We start from the raw sequence: 19,766 nt of genomic DNA, 5'->3' as shown, positions 1-19,766 counted from the left end.
CTAGTCCGATTTTTCTCCTCAAACTCCAAAATCAGACATTTTACACCGGAGAATTTAATCAATCAAAATACAAGATTTCGTAGCATGGAAGATATATATAAACGTTGAATTCCTAGGATGGAAGATATATATTCTGCTCTCTCTCGTAGCGCGCGCCGCCCGCTAGGCTGAGCCTAGGCCGGTGCTACTGGTGCTGGATAGTGGTGGTGCTCGCGCGCTGTCGCTCGCGCCGGATCCCACCCCGATGACCGGAATCGACCGGCCACAACATTCCCCTCCCCTATGTTGTAAATGTATGTTTCAAGTATTTCAGATGTTTCATAGGTATGTTGCAATTGTTACATGTAGATGTTGCAAAAGTAGATCGAAATGTTGTACATGTTGCATATTTTTGCAAGTGTTTTTAGTGGTATGTTGGAAGCGTTTTGAAAAATGTTTTTAAACATATGTTGCAACAACTGTTTTATCTGGATGTTGCATATGTTCCACACACATGTCGCAACTTTCAAGTGTTTTTATCTCGATGTTGCATATGTTTCACACACATGTTACAAGTGTTTTATCTGGATGTTGCATATGTTTTCCACATATGTTGCAATAGTATATTTCAAATGTTTCATCTGTGTCCACGTATATTGCATCCAAGTGTTTTATGTTGAAAGCGTTTCAGGGAGGCACGGTGAGTGATGGGCGCATGGCCCAGGCGGCGGGGGATGGGGCGCGACAGAGCTGGGACCGGCGGACGGGACGCAGCGAGCTGGGGGACGGCTCTAGTCCCACCCATGCTGAGAGAGAGGAGGGGGTCCGAGGGAAGGAGTGGGGCACAGCGACAGGGCAGGGCGCGCGTGTGAGGCGGAGGCGGGCTGCGCGGTCGTCCATCTGGACGCGAGGAGCGGCGTGCGTAGGTCGCCGGCGGTCTCCACGGGTGCGAGCCCCTGGGTGGACGCGTGAAAAGTAGGCACGGGGGACGCGGAGTACAGGCGCGCTCTAGGGAAACGAATCGGTCCGGTCCATGATACCGTCCGACGAATCAATATCTGATCGGTCGTACGGACACCAGCAGTTCTCATCTGCAAAGCTCCTGCACGAACTGCAAATGGGCAACGCCGGCGCCTTATCGTAGGTAATAAGTTGGCGAGACAGACAGAGAACCATGCATGCATTTTCTCTCTGAAAACGCTTGGGAAATGCGCACGACAGGTCGGAATTGCAGGCATAGACAGTAGCTTGTGGTTGCTTTATTTGCGAGTCCAAATTTTGTCCAGAGGTCTTCTGGCTCCTCCAAGGAAAACGGATCGGAGCTGGAAAATATAAGGGGTCGCCCCGGCTGCCCCTGCTTTCAGCTATCTATCAGGTGACTGAAAATACGTCATGCTTTCACCAGAATCCTGACCGACATCAGGCTACATATCACAATTCACATCCATGCTGCTGAATTGCTGAGTGCGCGCTGATACGCAGATAATTCATTCTTCTTTCTGAAAACTTTTGGAAATAATAATGGACAGTTTCAGGGTCTGCGTGCCTGCTGCATGCCACCATACACTCGGCACAACCTCGTACGCAAGTCTGTCGGTGGCTCGGCGCGGCGAAGACCGGAGAAAGTTGCACGGTGTTTTGTCTGTGAAATGAATAACATTTTGTGATAAATATATTACGAGGGGTGTGACCTTTTTGGGCCCAAACCCGTTCATAATTCAGCCCAAACCATCTCTTCTCTCATTTTCTTCGTCCATTAGAGAAAAAAGAGTATATTTTACCTATCTAAACTATATTCTATCGTCAAATTCTGATTTTCCTCCTCAAACTCCAAAATCAGACATTTTACACTGGAGGAGTTAATTAATCAAACGTACAAGATTTTGTAGCGTGGAAGATATAAACGTTGAATTCCTCATCTTCCAAGTTCCAATATAAAGGATGAAGTGCTGTCTGTCAACAACTGCAACTGCAATTCTGATACACAACTAACGAATCTGAGAGCTGGCAGTACAGGAGGATTGTCTTCAAAGGAAATATTCAGATTTTGCGCAATGGTTTTCCCGCTGTTTCGGTTTCCGGCCGGCCTGTGCTTTTGTCGGTGATGCCCTGCTCCACAACTGCGTTGCCATCGAAAGCAGCCAAGGCAAATGGACATGGACTCATCTTTTTGTTGGAAGATGAAACGGCGACTTCACATGCATGGCCCATGAAAACTACACCCCCCGCAAGTATTTAGCACTAGCTAGTACCTCTTTTATTATAGCATAGCATCAGTATGAATGTATGATGATGTACTCCCTCCGTATCGCAATTAGAAGTCGTTTAGGACAGGATTACGCTTACCAAGGAGTGCCAAAAAGTGATTAATTAGGGGGGAGTTTTCCTTCTTTGCCCTTATTAGGGCAGTCCCAATGGTGCATTTATGATGGTTTCTATCCTCATTAAATGACTTGCCACGTAGGCAAAATACTGACATGGCAACGTAATTAATGAAGAAAGAGGGCAAAAATCATAGAAATGGTTTCTTCATGAAGAAACCAGGTCTACTCTTAACCCAATGCACCAAGAAACCATGAAATCGCCATTGGGGAGAAACCACCAGTTTCCAGAGAGCTCGTGTCGCACTCCCATTGGAGGAAAAGATAGAGTTGGGAGAGAGAAAAAGAAAATAGTTATTACTCATAGAAATCATGGGTTGGAAAGCAGTACTTTTTTGGTGCGATATCCTATGTTATAGAAACTACTAGTTTTTTTTCATTGGGACTGCCCTTAAATAGGACTGCGGGTGTCTCCTATACAACAATTCCTCATAGTCCGAGTGGTAAGCGATCTGCGGACCGAGGCTGGAGGTCCAGCGTTTGAATCCTTGGCCGCACTATTTTTTTGGACGCTCGCGGGAATTTGCATGGCGTTGTGCACGCTCGCTGCTTGCTCTCGCATGCACGCTGGTTGCACGCTATGCCGCGCGAATTTTTTCAGTTGCCGCGTGTGTAATTAGGGGGGAGTTTTCCTTCTTTGCCCTTATTACGGCAGTCCCAATGGTGCATTGATGATGGTTTCTATCCTCATTAAATGACTTGCCACGTAGGCAAAATGCTGACATGGCAACGTAATTAATGAAGAAAGAGAGCAAAAATCATAGAAATGGTTTCTTCATGAAGAAACCAGGTCTACTCTTAACCCAATGCACCAAGAAACCATGAAATCGCCATTGGGGAGAAACCACCAGTTTCCAGAGAGCTCGTGTCGCACTCCCATTGGAGGAAAAGATAGGGTTGGGAGAGAGAAAAAGAAAATAGTTATTACTCATAGAAATCATGGGTTGGAAAGCAGTACTTTTTTGGTGCGATATCCTATGTTATAGAAACTACTAGTTTTTTTCATTGGGACTGCCCTTAAATAGGACTGCGGGTGTCTCCTATACAACAATTCCTCATAGTCCGAGTGGTAAGCGATCTGCGGACCGAGGCTGGAGGTCCAGCGTTTGAATCCTTGGCCGCACTATTTTTTTGGACGCTCGCGGGAATTTGCATGGCGTTGTGCACGCTCGCTGCTTGCTCTCGCATGCACGCTGGTTGCACGCTATGCCGCGTGAATTTTTTCAGTTGCCGCGTGTGTAATTAGGGGGGAGTTTTCCTTCTTTGCCCTTATTAGGGCAGTCCCAATGGTGCATTGATGATGGTTTCTATCCTCATTAAATGACTTGCCACGTAGGCAAAATGCTGACATGGCAACGTAATTAATGAAGAAAGAGAGCAAAAATCATAGAAATGGTTTCTTCATGAAGAAACCAGGTCTACTCTTAACCCAATGCACCAAGAAACCATGAAATCGCCATTGGGGAGAAACCACCAGTTTCCAGAGAGCTCGTGTCGCACTCCCATTGGAGGAAAAGATAGGGTTGGGAGAGAGAAAAAGAAAATAGTTATTACTCATAGAAATCATGGGTTGGAAAGCAGTACTTTTTTGGTGCGATATCCTATGTTATAGAAACTACTAGTTTTTTTCATTGGGACTGCCCTTAAATAGGACTGCGGGTGTCTCCTATACAACAATTCCTCATAGTCCGAGTGGTAAGCGATCTGCGGACCGAGGCTGGAGGTCCAGCGTTTGAATCCTTGGCCGCACTATTTTTTTGGACGCTCGCGGGAATTTGCATGGCGTTGTGCACGCTCGCTGCTTGCTCTCGCATGCACGCTGGTTGCACGCTATGCCGCGCGAATTTTTTCAGTTGCCGTGTGTGTAATTAGGGGGGAGTTTTCCTTCTTTGCCCTTATTAGGGCAGTCCCAATGGTGCATTGATGATGGTTTCTATCCTCATTAAATGACTTGCCACGTAGGCAAATGCTGACATGGCAACGTAATTAATGAAGAAAGAGAGCAAAAATCATAGAAATGGTTTCTTCATGAAGAAACCAGGTCTACTCTTAACCCAATGCACCAAGAAACCATGAAATCACCATTGGGGAGAAACCACCAGTTTCCAGAGAGCTCGTGTCGCACTTCCATTGGAGGAAAAGATAGAGTTGGGAGAGAGAAAAAGAAAATAGTTATTACTCATAGAAATCATGGGTTGGAAAGCAGTACTTTTTTGGTGCGATATCCTATGTTATAGAAACTACTAGTTTTTTTCATTGGGACTGCCCTTAAATAGGACTGCGGGTGTCTCCTATACAACAATTCCTCATAGTCCGAGTGGTAAGCGATCTGCGGACCGAGGCTGGAGGTCCAGCGTTTGAATCCTTGGCCGCACTATTTTTTTGGACGCTCGCGGGAATTTGCATGGCGTTGTGCACGCTCGCTGCTTGCTCTCGCATGCACGCTGGTTGCACGCTATGCCGCGCGAATTTTTTCAGTTGCCGCGTGTGTAGACTTTTTCGTTCACTCTTTGTTTCGCCTGGGCGCGTTTTTTTGTTCGTTTGGCGCTCAGCGCTCAGCAGGTGGAGATGGTGTGCGGTGGCGGCAGCCGCGCGTGTTCTTAGCGGCGAGCGGTTGGCCTATTGACGCCGCGAGGGAAGCCAAGGGATTGATCGGGCTCTTAACGCGCGGCGCGGGATGCGAAGCGCGAGCTCTTAACGCGCGGCGAGGGATACGAAGCGCAAGGGGCAGCATCGTCCAAACTTTGCGTTGGAGGCCAGAACGACTTCTAATCGCTCAGATCCGTCCGTGGCCAGAACGACCGCTATTTGCGATACGGAGGGAGTACTTGTGGTACATAATACACAGCTCTCTTTTTTAACGAGAAATGTGGAGGTTGTTTGGACAAGTATATTCTAACTTAATACTCCAGCACCATCTTGCTTTAATTCAAGCGGGTGTGGAGGAAACATCAGAAGCTAGCGGCGTCGATGCAGAACAAGAACGGGATGTGCAACAACTTTTGTGCGCCTGTTTTCTTCTCACAACAAATAAGCATAAGCAACAGCATCAGCCAAATTTCAACGAAACGAACAGGGCCTTGTGTATATTTGTTGTTGGCTCTGTCTGTTGCTGTCCTTTTTCATTTTGACGAGCTCTTTATTTTTCCTCTAAATTTTGTTGCTTCCTCTTAGACGAAAGAACAGGGCACCTGCGATTTGCCCACAAAGAAAAAAAACTATACTCATCTCTGCCTACCCCTAAACTTGAACAACCTGTCACACACACACCTAACAAGTATTTTTTTTACATAGTAAACATACATAAAAAATTTATATGTGCTATACAATACACTACTGAACAATGAAGAAATTGATGTGAACAAGGACATAAAAGGAACCAAGAGTGTGTGCAACAAATGTTGTGTTTGTGTATAATTATAATAACTATCACTACCACTGCTAGGACCACCCACGCTGAGTAAGTGTATCTTGCCATGCGCGCTCCTGCTATTTGGCCTCAAAGAAAAAAAAAGACTTAATTGGTTTGCGACCAAAATTTGCCATGCCAAAGATTTAGTAATCCAAAGCTAGGTAAAAAATTTTATCATAAATTTGACAGGTCAAATATGAGAGGTTGGTAAGTTTTGATAGCCAAACAAATAATAACCAAAATTATGACTTACCAAATCTTTGGTTTGGTAAATTTTAGATGTCAACCAATCATGCTAAAAAAAAATGTATACTCTACGTACTCATCTCTGGCTACCCCTAACCTCTATAACAACCTGTGTCTCTCTCTCACACACACATCACCTATCAAGTATATTTTTTACCTAGTGGAGTATACAGTAAAATAATTTTCTATAATCTATACACTACTGAACAATGAAGAAATCGATGTGAACAAAGAGATGAAACGAACCAAGAGTATGTGCAACAACTGTTGAGTTTGTGTATAATAACTATCACTACCACTGGGACCACCCACGCTGCCTACGTGTATCTTCCTATGCGCGCTCCTTCTCCTCCGGCGAAGTGCCGCCTGTTTCTCGACGTCCTCGCTGGTGATGAGGCTGAGCTGGGCCAGCTGGCGGGAGTGGTTACCGATGATGGTGGCGGCGAGTTGGTCCTCGGGGAGTATGATCTCGTATCCGTCCCTGAGCGTGTCCATGCCGCCGTCGAGCAGCTGCCAGAACGCGCCTCCGACGAGCGGCCCGCCGCGTGCGGCGGAGGCGTAGATGGAGTCGAGCACGAGGCGCAGGAAGTAGTCCCGCTGGGTGCGGTTGGCGCCGGCGATGCCCTCCCAGAGGAACTTGCCGTACTCGGTGACGAGCAGCGGCTTGCCCAGGTACAGCTCCGTGTCCCGGGCGTGGGAGCGCGTCCAGTTGCGGAGGAAGGCGAGCTGCGTGTGGGCGGCGGAGCCCCAGAGCCAGACGTCCGGGTAGAGGTGGATGGTGGCGAAGTCGACGCCCCGCGCGCGGTGCGTCTCCACGAAGTTGGTCCCGTAGTAGATGCCCCACGGGTTGAGGTCCTTGCTCTCGTGCGCGCCGGCGCCGTAGAAGCCCTCCAGCCCCGCCGTCACCAGGTGCCCGCCGTCGATGGACTTCACGTACGGCGCCATCTCCTCCACCCAAGCCTGCATGCGGCCATGCGCGCGGTGAAGTCAGGTCAAGTCAAATCCACGGCGGTCGGCGGATGAATGGTCGTGGTCGGTGGATCATGTGGCTCGTGGGTGATCGTCGGTCGGTCGACAGGCAGCGTTAATTGCGGCCGGGCAGGTCTTTGGGTTTTCAGTTTTCATTTGATTTGATTTGATTTTGATCAGGGTGTGCATGTGAGGGTAGAGCACGACTGGTGCTGAATAATTCGGCGTGGTGCACGAGCTAGCTGATTGGTAGTGGATGGATGGAGAGGAGAGGGTGATGACCGTGAACTCACCTGGACCATGGCGCCGGTAGGCTCGGCGTCGCAGCGGGGCTCGTTCATGAGCTCCCAGCCGAGGATGGTGGGGTCGTCCTTGTACGCCACGCCGGTGAGGGTGTTCACGCGCGTCAGCACCGTCTGCAGTGCATGCCAACAGACACTGTGAACATGGTACATGGAACCAACCAACGCAACGCAACAAAAAATGTTGCTGACATGCATCGATGCTAGCCATCAGCTAGCAGACACAGTGAACTAACAGGGTGATGCATACTTGTATGAGAGTTAGGGATGCTACCTTGACGTGGTTCTTGTAGTAGTCCTTGACGACGGTGCTGTTGAAGAAGTCGTCGTCGGTGGCGAGGCGGTGGCCGGCGTCCCTGGCCCACTGCACGTACTGCCGCTTGCCGCCGAAGTCGTGGAAGTTGTTTGTGAGGCAGAGGAGGAGGTAGATGCCGTGCCGCCTGGCTTCGGCGACCACGAAGTCCAGCCCCTGGAAGCAAGAAATGAAGAAGACCCAACGATAGATTCTTTATCGCTAGCTGTTAACAACAACACCTCGACACGCACGGACGACAAGTACGTCGCGCTTGGGTTTGCACGTTACGGTGGTTACGGTAGTGACCTGGAACATGGCCTCGTCATAGACGCCCGGCGCCGCCTGCAGCGGCGTGTCGCCGCCGTCGCTGAACGCCCAGGTCCGCGCGAGGTTGAGCCCGTGGTCGGCCGCCTGGCGGAACGCCGCCACCACCTTGCCCCTCCGCGCCGGGTCCGACGCCACCAGCATCAGCCAGTAGGCGTTGAACCCGCTGAAGTAGATGGGCCTGCCGTCGCGTTCGCCTCCGCCGACCACGAACCGCGTGCCGTGAACGCCCACCATGCCGCCGCCGCCGCCCGTCGTCTCGGCGTCCGAGCCAGCACCAGCCGCCGCGGCGGCGGCCAGGAAGATGAGCAGGAGAAGGATGGCCGCCGCCGGCCGTGGCTTCGCCTTCGCCATTGCTGGCTCGAACTCGCTCCGGTGCATGCACCTGTCGACCGTCGGGTAATGCACGGCCGGCCGCGCGCGCGCGCGTTTAATAGAGCGCCCCTGGGACCGGGGCCCGGCCCTGGCGGCCAGCAGCGACGGCGCCGTCCGCCTCCGTTTGAATTTGAATACCTTCCGGGACTGTTCTGTTACCGCGCGCGACGAGGTCCAGCTTCTTCACCGAGCTCCATCGTTGTGCCTCTTCCTGTCGTGCTGTCGTGTGTGCACATAAGACTCCAGCTTGTAAGCAAGGAAGGAAGGAACAAGGAGGGAAGGAAGGCTGTGCGTGCCATTTTTGCATTTGGCGGCCGGCGTGCGCAGACGCAGAGGCAGGCAATCCGTCTTTGGACCGTCCGCAGACCGGTCGGCCAAGAGTCCCGTCCCGTTTCGTGCCGTGCAGGTGCAGCCGTGTCGAACTCACGCAGGGAGTAAGATGGCTCGTCCCGTCACGACACCGAGAGCTTGGAAGGAGGCACCACGAGACGAGGCCACGACTGCACGGGGGCAAAGCGTCGCGTTCCTGCGCGCGGGCGGTGGAATCTGTGGAGGAATCCGCGGGGCGGCACGACGCGTGCGCGCGATTGGGGCACCGCCAGAATGAAACGCTCGTCCGGGCTCGGTTGGACTTGGACGCGGGGCAACGGGCTGCTTTGCCTAGGCCGGCAGGGGCTGACGCCACATGTCTCGGCTTCGGACGGCCGCTCGACCTAGCTACCCCGGGGTGTCGTGTTGCGTTCGGTGTTGCTCCACCTAACTACCAGGGGGTGTTACCCAAAATCCAAACTTTGGTACTATGCAAAAAGAAGGGTCTCCGTCACATCAAACTTACGGTAAATGTTGACGAAATCAAAAACTAATTGCATAGTTTGGTTGTACTTTGCGAGACGAACGTTTTGAGCCTAATTAGTCAATAGTTGGACAATTATTACCAAATACAAACGAAATGCTACAGTATGCTACAGGGAATTCGGCGGCACCAAATTCGGCCGAACTAAACAAGGGCCAGAAGCTTATTTTTACCTGGTTGGCTCCTGTCCTGAACAAGCAAACTCCGATCCGACACGCAATTACAGTTTAATACACCGTATCTACCAGTGGTATGTAGGTCACGACTACGATGCCACCGTATATTTTCCCGAAACCGACTGTGACGTCACTGGCCCACCCAACTGTAAATGTTTTTTTTCCCACCCTAGGACGGCACTTCTGCAGCTTGCTTAACCTTTTCTTTAGATTCTAGGATGGCACTTGCCATCTTGTTTTAACTTTCTGAAAGCGAAAGAACCGATGCCGATTGCTGCAGTACTGTTTGGTTCATAAATAAAGTGGATTAGACCAACAAGCTTACCCCGCACGGAGAGTAACGAAAAGTCCAAAAGTCGGCGCAAAGTTACGCTCCAAATCTCGTTGCTACGCTTTCGGCCTGCCGTCTGCAAATATTTTCGAACACAGCTCCGATCCGAAAGATGCTGGTGACTTCAGTATTTCTCAAACTTTAGCCTTTATATATTACTTATTACTCGCGCACAAGGGAATGCCGTGTTGTCAGGCTTCTCGTCGTTCTCGAGAGCTGCCCTCTCAACGTTTCTTCAGGCCTCCGCTTGCCATGCCATTTGTCCAGGGCAAATAAACCTTTCTTTCTTACACACAAGCCACTGGTAGTGGTAGGCAATATGCATTGCAGTGCAGCCCTGCGTGGTGCCATACTGCCATTTGCCATGGCGGCCCGGCCAGGAAAGGCACTTCGTCGTCGGAGCCAAGAATCGTGTCAACCTTGCACACAGGGTGGAGTGTTTGACACACGACCGTGCCGCTGCCACAGACGTCGCGATCTCCTGTTACCTGGACAGACAGTTGGGCCTCGATCTAGTGTCTCAACACATGCCACCGGCCGGCCACTTGAGACCCGTCTCGCTCACTCCCCAACTCTTTTTTTTTTTGACGAGGGTAAAACGTTTTTACAAAGATCCGAAGCCTGCTGGGGAAACCAGCTTACAAGAGAGCAACAAAAGAAACTACACCTGAATGAAGTAATAAAAGACGCCAGCAAACTACCAGTACCACTAAAGAGACATGTCTTCTGAAGAAAAAAAGAGCAAAACTACAACTATTCGATCTCCATTTCCTCAATATTCTTGCAGAAGTCTTGTAACCAACTCTTCACCCGTGAGATCTTGTCATCCATAAATTGGGCAGCCTGTTCCTTCAGAAGTATACGCCATCTCTGCATAAAAGCAAGAATTTTGTGAAAAAACTCTTTAGAATTACGCAGAAATACTTCTCCAGTCCCTCACTACCAGTGGCGGAGCGTGCAGCCCAAGCAAGGGGGGGCCATTTTGCAAGCATGTGCTGAATAAGAAGACACCTTGCAGCAGTCCGAGAGCTTTGTAGGGCTGGCAAGAGCTCTGTTGCGGCATGCCAAGTGCAGAGTCATCTGCGGTGAGAGGTGTATAGCCACGGAGACACTGCCACTCCGACGAAGAAAAGCAGAAGGGAGAAATGGAGAGTGAATGTGGATTGCGTTGTTTGCCATGCCTACGGATGGACTGATTGCTTACTAGCTGCCATGACTCTGCACTATTATTAAGTGATGGCATTGTACTTGTATTTCTATTTCCTCTTAACAGTATATGGACTTTAGAAAATTTCTAGAACCAAGTCAACCAGTAGTCAAAAACATCCTGCTCTTTCTCTCTTTCTCCTTTTTCGCTTCTGGAAAACCTTCTCTGAATGATGAACTGTCAATCTATCCACCGAAAGATCTCAACGAAATGACCATGAATCTTTTGCAAGAAGAGCTCTTTCAGGAACGCATCACAGTACTGTACTGGAGTATCTGTTACTTGAGAAACAAAACAATCCAGGGATGTGACTAGAGAACGTGATGGCGATGGCTGGCTTAGAAGCTGACACCAAGAAAATCGATCGATCAGTGCAAGTTAATGCAGGTCGCTGCATCCAACCCAACAGGAACGCAACACCAAGGAATCAGAGAACTCGAAGTGAACGAGACCACAAGAGTTTCAGAAATCAGCTTAGTTAGACAGCTCGAGCTATCTTTTCAGTAATCAGAAGATAATATAGAAACAAGGGAATGGAATGACGTGGTATCAGGCTTCTCCAGAACTGCCCTCTCATTTTTCCTTCAGGCCTCCGCGTGCCATGCATTTGTCGTCCAGGGCAAATAAACCTTTCTTTCTCAGACACACGCCACTGGTAGTGGCAGACGACGACACATATGCAATATGCATTTGCCATGAAGGAAAGCACTTGGTCGAACGAAGCCAAGGATCGTGCCAACATTGCACTTGCACACAAGTTTTTTTTTTAAGTAAAATAAAAGGAGCATTGATTGGTCAATCTGAAACGCGAAGAAGTTTGAAGTCTCGATCAACAATGCATCTCAAGGTAGTTGCATTGCGGCATTTCCACGAACACATGGCGTGCGCTGCCATGGATCGTGAGGCAGCATCAACAACAGAGGAAGCCACGACCGTAGAACAAGAACGTGGAGAAGAGAAGAATTAGCCAGCTAGGCAGCTACTGGTCCTCAGCGGCGGCGGGCCCACCAGTAGCTGGACAGACAGTTGGGCCCACCAGTCAGTGTCTCAACACATGCACCGGCCAACTCATTATCTTTTGGAAGAAGAGCTCTTTCAGGGATTGCAGAGATAAGATGGATGCTTACCAACGCATTATCTTTTACTTTACTTGACAAACAATGCAATGCAAGGATGTGAGAGGACGTGATGGTGAAACTGATCGAGATGAAGAAAATTAACCAATGCAAGTTAATGCAGGTCGCTGTGCTTCTAGCTTGGATTCGTCAGGATGCATCCATCCAATCCCACTCCAAGAGGACCACATGAGTTTCACAAATCTATCGAGCAGTATAAGACAGCTCGAGCTATCTTTTCAGTAATCAATCAGAAGATAGGCAACGCGCTGAACCAATAAATCTTGCTCTTATCTTTGTCTGGAAATTCAGTGAAAGAGTCGTCGTACGTATCCTTTTCATAACAATGGCGTGAGGCCATTGTTTTTACAGCAGGAGTGTGTATCCAGCGATGAAAGAATGGATCATTACTCAAGGGACAGGGTTACGATCAGATTCGTGAATAATGACGCGGATCACCACGTGCCCAATATATTATTGCAATCCATATGTATGTATCCCTTTCATGTTAGTAGGCAGACATTTAATAAGAAAAATACAGGCAACATGATAACAAGTATGATATTTTAATACGAGTCACACTGATTGATGGATGAAGAACAGGAAAATGACAGTAAAGAAACGAGTAATAATATAGATCGACGCTGTCATGCACGTACAACAGGTGACGCTGTGAGCAGTAACCTAAAATTGATTTGTGGTTGTTCAAACATGAGGTCTATCTGACACTCTGCAGCATCACAATCGCATCACATTCACGTTAGCTGGTTCTAGTTGTTATCCTACTCCTGTAGATGGGCTCTCGGTGTATTCAGCATTGCAAAAATACGCTCAGATTACACCTGCTGTACAGTATAATGACATTGTAAATTGTAATATAATACAGACAAGCAGGTAGATCAAGTGGCCGTGCTGTTCTATCGAGGGCAGAACGGACAAAATACATCACGAAGAGAGAGTAGAAGAAAGCCTTCCTTTTTCGCCGTCTTCTTTCCGTTCCAGCTATCGTCTACTCAGGATTCAGATCGAAAGGATCAATAATGTTCCACATATCATTCTATCGTATATGAATATATGATGTGTACCATAGAGTAGCGACGGCGGGAGAGATGGATACTAGTAATATCAATTAGAGAAGCATCAGAACACAAGACTACAAAAACGTGACATGATCAAAGAGTGGCCATGTCTGCACCCTGCAGAACAAGGCGAATGACTACAAAAGAATTCTGTCCGACATATGGAGAAAAAGGGAAGATTACAGGTGACCCTGGAGATATGAACAAACATTTGGACGATTCAGAATTCAAGCCCGTGCTCTCTAGCAGAATCAGCAAGAGCTTTTATGCGGCCATGGTAGAGGAAACCACCTCGATCGAAGACAACTTTGCTGATCCCTTTCTCCAAGCAAGACTTGGCAATCACCTCACCAATCTTTTGTGCTATTTCCTGGAAGCCAATATCAAATTTCTGTCAGAAACAAATCATAGCCTATCTGCGAGAGCATGTCTCATCTTGTCATGTTGAATCATGTATAAGCAAAATTCAAACACCAATGCAATACCATTGGAGATAAAAATCAACAGAGTCATCATAAAAATGATTGCACAACTTCAAATTGCTTTGTGTTTTTTATATGTAGAATCATCTGAAGAAAACACAGTGTATGGTTCCCTGAGATTGTTCAAGTTCCAGTAACCAGACTACTTACAAGCCAGTGTGATCTAACTAGAAAAGCATGCTGTCCTAAAACCTCATTGATTTTTCAGAAAGGGAGTTTTGAACCTAGACTTAACTGTGTTGATTAAGTTGGCCATGGCTATTTTATGTATATATAAGCAAATATTGAAGTACCACAAATGACTGATGAAAGAATGGGTTTATAAATCGTGAATATATTAAAGGCTGCATTATCTGTTCATCTTCTCTACTCTGGTAGCCTGTTTTACTTTTCACTGCAACCAGGGCTTGTTCAATGACCAGAGACATAAGACCATGCCTATTCTTGTGAAGAAACAGCGATGCATGCATATATGTAGTGATTACACATCTAGTACAGATAACTGGCGTGTTTAAAGTAGGAATACCTCAAATCAAACTATGTAATCTGAAATCCCAATGATAATTCAGTACCCAAACAGAGTGTATACATTTGATTGGGTCATAGATAATTAATCACATTGAAGTTTCCAATGATGCTACAAGTGGAAAGCATATGCATTTAAACAAGGAACCAGTAAACTCTCTACAAGTGGTTGATGTGATTTGCATGCGCTCTTATTCGTTACTAGGCAGGTCTCTACGTTCGAGTGGACAAAGAAGGGCTTTTGGAAGCAATGAACATCATGTTTCAAATTGTGTCCAAGCTGCTAGCCAAATCAGAAACCAAAGGTGGCGATGAAGCAGCTGCAGGATGTTGTTCAAGATGACGAAGATCAGGGACCTGATAGATGTGCCTGAGAATGGTGTAGTGGTGGAGCTGCGTTTCTGTTATGTTCCTTTTGGATGAGTAGCCATGTGCATGTATCTGGGCTGTAAGGTGGAAGTCTGTAAACCTCAGTTATCTAGACTGTACCTCCTGCTCTACTATATCTGCTTAATCAGATAGGCATAGAGTTTAGGAAAACTGTCAGGGTCAGGTCTTTTTGTTCCTCATTCAGTTTCTGCTTTCTGAACTTTCTTACGAACTCCGTATTTCTGGTATCTGAGTAATTGAAATGGGGAATGCCTCGAATCGGGAAAAAACAGTAAACTCTCTGTTACATTCAAACTTAAGCTTTCTAATAAAGCAGGGTTGGGCCTATGATCTAAACTCTCTGTTACTGTTTTACTGTCTTTGGAATGATAATGACACTTCAACGAAGATCAGGGTTTCTCAAGCAAAATAGAAGGAACTGATAACTTACAATCGTTGGTCCAGCCGAGTATTCCAATTCCTCGGAGAGAGATTTGTGCATGGTTGAAGCTGAAGCCAAAGTGCATTGCTTTGTGTCGTCGATGACTTGAGCGTACAAATGCTTATTTGAGCGGAAAACACTCAGCCTCGGCCTCTCTGTGGTGCCACTTACCTGGAAAGGAGTATGTAAGACTGACAACTGCGATAAAACTCGTGAAACTAGCAGCAAGTAGCAGTAAAACCCGTAGTTACATTCAATTCGTGAGCTCTATAGCCGATAGATTCTTAGGCTACCACTCCAAGAGAAGCATTTCGTCGAACAGGACGGAAGCACGGCCTTGGCCCGCACCCACCACTCGTGCAGTCGAATGCAGAGTGAAAATGTCCTCGCTAGAATTCGTGCACATTGATTGATGTCCACATTCGTACGAAGAAGGAGGAGAAAGATTCTAACTTGGCTCTCGCGCAGATTTCTAGTACCTTCTTGCGGAGGCGGACATGGCGGGCGATGCGGTCGTCCTGGGGCGTGGACACCTTGATCTTGGCGACGACGGACAGCGCCGCGCGACGGGCCGGCGCGGGGACGGAAGGTAAGGGGATGAGGAGGTTGCCGGACACGGACGCCGCGAATGAGTGGACGCCGGCGAGCGCCGGCGAGGCGAGCATGGCTCCCTTTGCGCCGCTGCTCTTCTCTTCGCTCTCTCTGCCTCCCGCACAACGGCGTCTCCGTTATGGCCTTATCCTATCCGCTGCACAGCGTTTAAATGCTTGATCAAATTACAACAAGGACCCTTCTATTTTACTTATTTCAGTATAGAACATGATGCATTTCGCATAATTTATTTCATTGCAAATTGCAATACCTCTGAAACCAAACAAAATCAGTAGCATTTTAAACTTGTAATATATATAGTCCAGTTTACTAATAAAATTAATTAATATGACCAAAATTAGGCATAGGCCTGGGGAAATCAGGCCAGCCTTGGCAACCGAACAGCAACTGACGAAGCTCCCATTGTCGAAAGAATACAAGAATTAAAAGCGGCACTATATTTTCTTTTATAGAGGGCAATATATCGGAATATAAAGGGAATGCAAACTTCTGAAGTTTGGTAGAATTAGAGTACTGTCACTTTATTCTGAGGTACAATCATGGTACATAGAGAATGGTGCGCCAACAGTGCGAATATCTGCAGAATTACTGCATATGCTGTCCAGCAACTTTCAGTTCACACTGCTCTAAATGATACAGTTCCATTAATATTTGGAACTAATATAAGAGTGCAATCTCTTCATCAATGAAGCTAGGGTACACCTTCTGCATCCACTATACAAACTCAAACTATAAGTCGTAGGTAGTCCACTCTCACGGTATTACAGAATGGATAACCCACAGGGTTACAGATTCAAGCAACCACCGCAGTTTCAACAGCAGTGGAAGCAAGAACATCAGACTCGCACCAATCCTGACCATCCCATATCTCGGGTAAACCTTCCTTCATGTTATGAATGCTCTCCAAAGCATGGTCAGCCCCTGGAACAAGTGTCGGTCTGCCAACCTGCAAAATTCAGAAAGTTTTGTGTTCAAGTTTTCCCATTGGACATGAATGATGGTTAATGTCGAATTTTGGACCATGTGCAGTGTCTTACAATCACAGTATGGAAGCCTGCAGCCTTTCCTGAAGCTATGTTCTGAGTGCTGTCGTAAAAAAATATCTGAAAATAAACTCTTAGAATGTAAAATTTCCAACAGGGTCAGGCCTCAGGTTGTGATATGGCAAGGTACCATGAACAGTTGCATCAAACTCATCATTATCAAATTTCGTAGCCTAATGCCTGCAGAGAATAACGATCACACGATTAGAAAGGAGAAGAAAATATAGGACAAGTCATTGTAAAGATTACCTTAAGGCTAGCCATTGTGGTGCCATATTCCTTGTACAGGTCCAGGCACATATCTGCAATATGGCTTTCTTCAATATGCAAATGGTGCCGCATGTAATCTGGTGGCCAAATTTCAAAGTTGCAGTCTCTTCAACATTTGCAGACAATAAACACCTCATAAAGCATGAAGCCGTGGAAAACGATTCCTTGTATGTTTTTGCGACAAGCTAGATTGATGCCAGCGCTGAAGGGATACAAAGTGTCATCAAGATCTGAAAATGAAATAGAAAGAGACATCATTATTTGATTATCCATAAGATGAAGAAATAAACACAACAATTTCTCTGGAATTTTAAAAGAAGGGAACACACCAAACAGCAAGCACTTGTACTTCGGTCTTTCAAGAGACTCCATCCTCAACAGTCAAAAACTGCAAAAAAATTTCACAAATTAAGTGAGACCAGTTTTCTGAATAGTTATTATTTGAGAGCTGAAAAAATGAAGAAAAATAGACAGGATGCAAGTTTTGGATGTAACTCCATCAAATAACTCCTAAGTTAATCTTTTTCTGCCATTTAAAAAAGTTAATCTTTTTTTTCTGGATGAAACTCGTATGGGTTTATTTGAGCTAACAAGGCTTATTCATTATAGCGTAACTCCTCTTATAGATATTAAACACATCCACTAACTCCACTGCAGTTACATAAATAAAATCTTAGTAACAAGTAACCACATTTCCACCTATAAAAACCAGTTATTCCTCCCAATCCTAGACCAGCAACCCATTCCAATCCATTACCTCACAATAAACGACTATCACCAAACCGTGAAGAAATGGCCAAGCTCGCCAACCTCACAGCCCTCCTGCTCCTTGTTGTCATGGCCATGGCCACCATCTCGTCCGTGCACAGCGCCCGCACTCTTGAGAGAGTGGATCAAGTGACCATCCTAGAGCCTTCGACGGTGGCGAAGCCCCCCTCGTCCACGTTGTTGGAAGTTGAGGCCCTGCTCCCTTGCGATGGCCTGTTTGAAGAAGCAGCAGACGGCCCCATCGCAGCCGGGTACCGTGCAACCGATTGCACTCGCAAGACACCGGTGCTAGGGCCCTAAGAAACAAGGCTTATCATAGTTGGGTTGTCACATGTAGTGAGCACCGGCAGCTAGTATTACTAAGTTTGTGCCAACCATGTAAACGATCTTCATCAAGGAACGATAAGCATGAATAATGGGATGTGATGCTGCTAAATTTACTTGTCATGGATACTGTTAGATTTAATGTGGGCATGACCCATATTTTATTTAATAATCAAATCAAATAAATCCTAATGCCATATTAGATGCTAGGTGCAATAAAATGGTGGACTGAATGTAGTTGATGGCTGAACTTGTAACGGTCATAGTTATGGCTGCGGTTACCAGTAACTCATGCTTATGGCAGCGGTTACTGGTGATTGATGGACGCTTCATGACGTCCAGGTTCATCCTCTACATTTCATCTTCTATCTTCCGCGCTTATAAGAAGGAAAGCTTGCCTTCAGCCGCGCGGACGAGAAACAGTACACTGCACCATTGTGTTTTTTATATGTAGAATCATCTGAAGAAAACGCAGTGTATGGTTCCCTGAGATTGTTCAAGTTCCAGTGGCCAGACTATTTACAAGCCATTATGATCTTACTAGAAAAACATGCTGTCCTAAAAACTCACTGATTTTTCAGAATGGGAGATTTGAACCTAGGACATGACTGTATTGATTAAGTTGGCCATGGCTGGTTTTGTATATATATAAGCAGATATTGAAGTGCCACAAATGACTGATGAAAGAGTGGATTTATCAATTGTGAATATATCAAAGGCTGCACTGTCTGTTCACCTTATCTACTCTGGTGCTCTGTTTTACTTTCACTGCAGCCACGGTTTTGCCAATGATCGGAGGCATAAGACCGTGTCTATTCTTGTGAAGAAATCGGGAATGCATGCATATTTGTAGTGATCGCACAATCTAGTAGAAATAACTGGTGTGTTTAGAGTAGGAGTACCTCAAACTATGTAATCTGAAATCCCAACGACAATTCAATACCCAAACAGAGTATATACATTTGATTGGGTCATAGATAATTAATTGCACATGGAAGTCCTTGGCCCTTACCAGATAATTTATCATCTAGTTTCCAATGATGCTACAAGTGGAAAGAATATGCATTTTCACTAGAGCAATCTTCCATTTGTATTATGGGGGAAAGGGATGATTTAATAAAGGAACAAGTAAACTCCCTGTTAGTGATTACTATCTTTGAAATGGTATTGACATTTCAACCAAGATCAGAGTTTCTCAAGCAAAATAAAAGGAGCTGATAACTTACAATCGTTGGCCCAGCCAAGTATTCCAATTCCTTGGAGAGAGTTTTGTGCATGGTTGAAGCTGAAGCCAGAGTGCATTGCTCTGTGTCGTCGATGACTTGAGCGTACAAATGCTTGTTTGAGCGGAAAACACTCAACCTCGGCCTCTCCGTGGTGCCACTTACCTGGAAAGGAGTATGTAAGACTGACAACTGCGATAAAACTCGTGAAACTAGCAGGAAGTAGCAGTAAAACCCGTAGTTACATCCAATTCGTGAACTCTAGGTATAGCTGATAGATTCTTAGGCTACCACTCCAATAGAAGCATTTCGTCGAACAGGACGGAGGCACGGCATTGGCCCCCGCCCACCACTCCCGCAATCGACTGGAGAACGAAAATGTTCTTATTACAATTCGTGCACATTCGTACGAAGGAAGGAGGAGAAAGATTCTAACTTTGCTCTCGCGCAGATTTCTACTCGTACCTTCTTGCGGAGGCGGACATGGCGGGCGATGCGGTCGTCCTGCGGCGTGGACACCATGACCTTGGCGACGACGGACAACGCCGCGCGACGGGCAGGCGCGGGGACGCGAGCGCCGGCGAGGCGAGCATGGATCACTTTGCGCCGCTGCTCTTCACTCCGCTCTCTCTGTCTCCCGCACAACAGCGTCTCCGTTATGGCC

General features: G+C 46.9%; 4 protein-coding genes across 4 annotated transcripts; all 4 read right to left on the bottom strand.

Moving 5' to 3' along the window:
• Positions 1–5,517: 5,517 nt before the first annotated feature.
• On the bottom strand, positions 5,518–8,430 carry LOC136480876 (mannan endo-1,4-beta-mannosidase 3-like). The gene is made up of 4 exons (XM_066478311.1): positions 7,891–8,430; positions 7,564–7,758; positions 7,281–7,403; positions 5,518–6,978 (listed from the first exon to the last, which is right to left on the bottom strand). The coding sequence occupies exons 1-4, from the start codon at positions 8,287–8,289 to the stop codon at positions 6,211–6,213; spliced, it is 1,485 nt and encodes a 494-aa protein (XP_066334408.1). The 5' UTR covers positions 8,290–8,430; the 3' UTR covers positions 5,518–6,210.
• Positions 8,431–13,073: 4,643 nt separating this feature from the next.
• Positions 13,074–15,588, bottom strand: LOC136498385 (large ribosomal subunit protein uL18c-like). The gene is made up of 3 exons (XM_066494346.1): positions 15,342–15,588; positions 14,872–15,033; positions 13,074–13,414 (listed from the first exon to the last, which is right to left on the bottom strand). Exons 1-3 carry the CDS (start codon positions 15,525–15,527, stop codon positions 13,265–13,267), a joined length of 498 nt encoding a protein of 165 aa, XP_066350443.1. The 5' UTR covers positions 15,528–15,588; the 3' UTR covers positions 13,074–13,264.
• Positions 15,589–15,957: 369 nt separating this feature from the next.
• On the bottom strand, positions 15,958–19,746 carry LOC136498477 (large ribosomal subunit protein uL18c-like). The gene is made up of 7 exons (XM_066494425.1): positions 19,568–19,746; positions 19,106–19,267; positions 17,545–17,851; positions 17,117–17,175; positions 16,767–17,017; positions 16,512–16,697; positions 15,958–16,420 (listed from the first exon to the last, which is right to left on the bottom strand). Exons 1-3 carry the CDS (start codon positions 19,622–19,624, stop codon positions 17,681–17,683), a joined length of 390 nt encoding a protein of 129 aa, XP_066350522.1. The 5' UTR covers positions 19,625–19,746; the 3' UTR covers positions 15,958–16,420; positions 16,512–16,697; positions 16,767–17,017; positions 17,117–17,175; positions 17,545–17,680.
• Positions 16,268–17,632, bottom strand: LOC136455405 (uncharacterized). Its single transcript, XM_066455446.1, has 4 exons — positions 17,598–17,632; positions 16,767–16,893; positions 16,512–16,577; positions 16,268–16,420 (listed from the first exon to the last, which is right to left on the bottom strand). The coding sequence occupies exons 1-4, from the start codon at positions 17,630–17,632 to the stop codon at positions 16,268–16,270; spliced, it is 381 nt and encodes a 126-aa protein (XP_066311543.1).
• Positions 19,747–19,766: the final 20 nt, after the last annotated feature.

Source organism: Miscanthus floridulus, chromosome 1, assembly GCF_019320115.1.
Source record: "Miscanthus floridulus cultivar M001 chromosome 1, ASM1932011v1, whole genome shotgun sequence".
In the NCBI taxonomy this organism is placed as follows: domain Eukaryota; kingdom Viridiplantae; phylum Streptophyta; class Magnoliopsida; order Poales; family Poaceae; genus Miscanthus; species Miscanthus floridulus.
This window is presented reverse-complemented; position numbering and strand designations above follow the sequence as displayed.

Coding starts and splice junctions, on each gene's coding strand:
- LOC136480876 (XM_066478311.1), bottom strand. CDS start 8,289: ATGCACCGGAGCGAGTTCGAGCCAGCAATGGCGAAGGCGAAGCCACGG. Junction 7,759..7,890: donor ATGACGAGGCCATGTTCCAG/GTCACTACCGTA, acceptor TCTTGCTTCCAG/GGGCTGGACTTCGTGGTCGC. Junction 6,979..7,280: donor CTACCGGCGCCATGGTCCAG/GTGAGTTCACGG, acceptor GGCCGCATGCAG/GCTTGGGTGGAGGAGATGGC.
- LOC136498385 (XM_066494346.1), bottom strand. CDS start 15,527: ATGCTCGCCTCGCCGGCGCTCGCCGGCGTCCACTCATTCGCGGCGTCC. Junction 15,034..15,341: donor ATGTCCGCCTCCGCAAGAAG/GTACTAGAAATC, acceptor ACTCCTTTCCAG/GTAAGTGGCACCACAGAGAG. Junction 13,415..14,871: donor ACTCGGCTGGACCAACGATT/GTAAGTTATCAG, acceptor ATTGGCTTCCAG/GAAATAGCACAAAAGATTGG.
- LOC136455405 (XM_066455446.1), bottom strand. CDS start 17,632: ATGGCCATGACAACAAGGAGCAGGAGGGCTGTGAG. Junction 16,894..17,597: donor AGGAGCAGGAGGGCTGTGAG/GTTGGCGAGCTT, acceptor CAAATGTTGAAG/AGACTGCAACTTTGAAATTT. Junction 16,578..16,766: donor CCACAATGGCTAGCCTTAAG/GTAATCTTTACA, acceptor GTTTATTTTCAG/ATATTTTTTTACGACAGCAC.
- LOC136498477 (XM_066494425.1), bottom strand. CDS start 19,624: ATGGTGTCCACGCCGCAGGACGACCGCATCGCCCGCCATGTCCGCCTC. Junction 19,268..19,567: donor ATGTCCGCCTCCGCAAGAAG/GTACGAGTAGAA, acceptor ACTCCTTTCCAG/GTAAGTGGCACCACGGAGAG. Junction 17,852..19,105: donor ACTTGGCTGGGCCAACGATT/GTAAGTTATCAG, acceptor CTTGTTTCTTAG/GGCCCTAGCACCGGTGTCTT.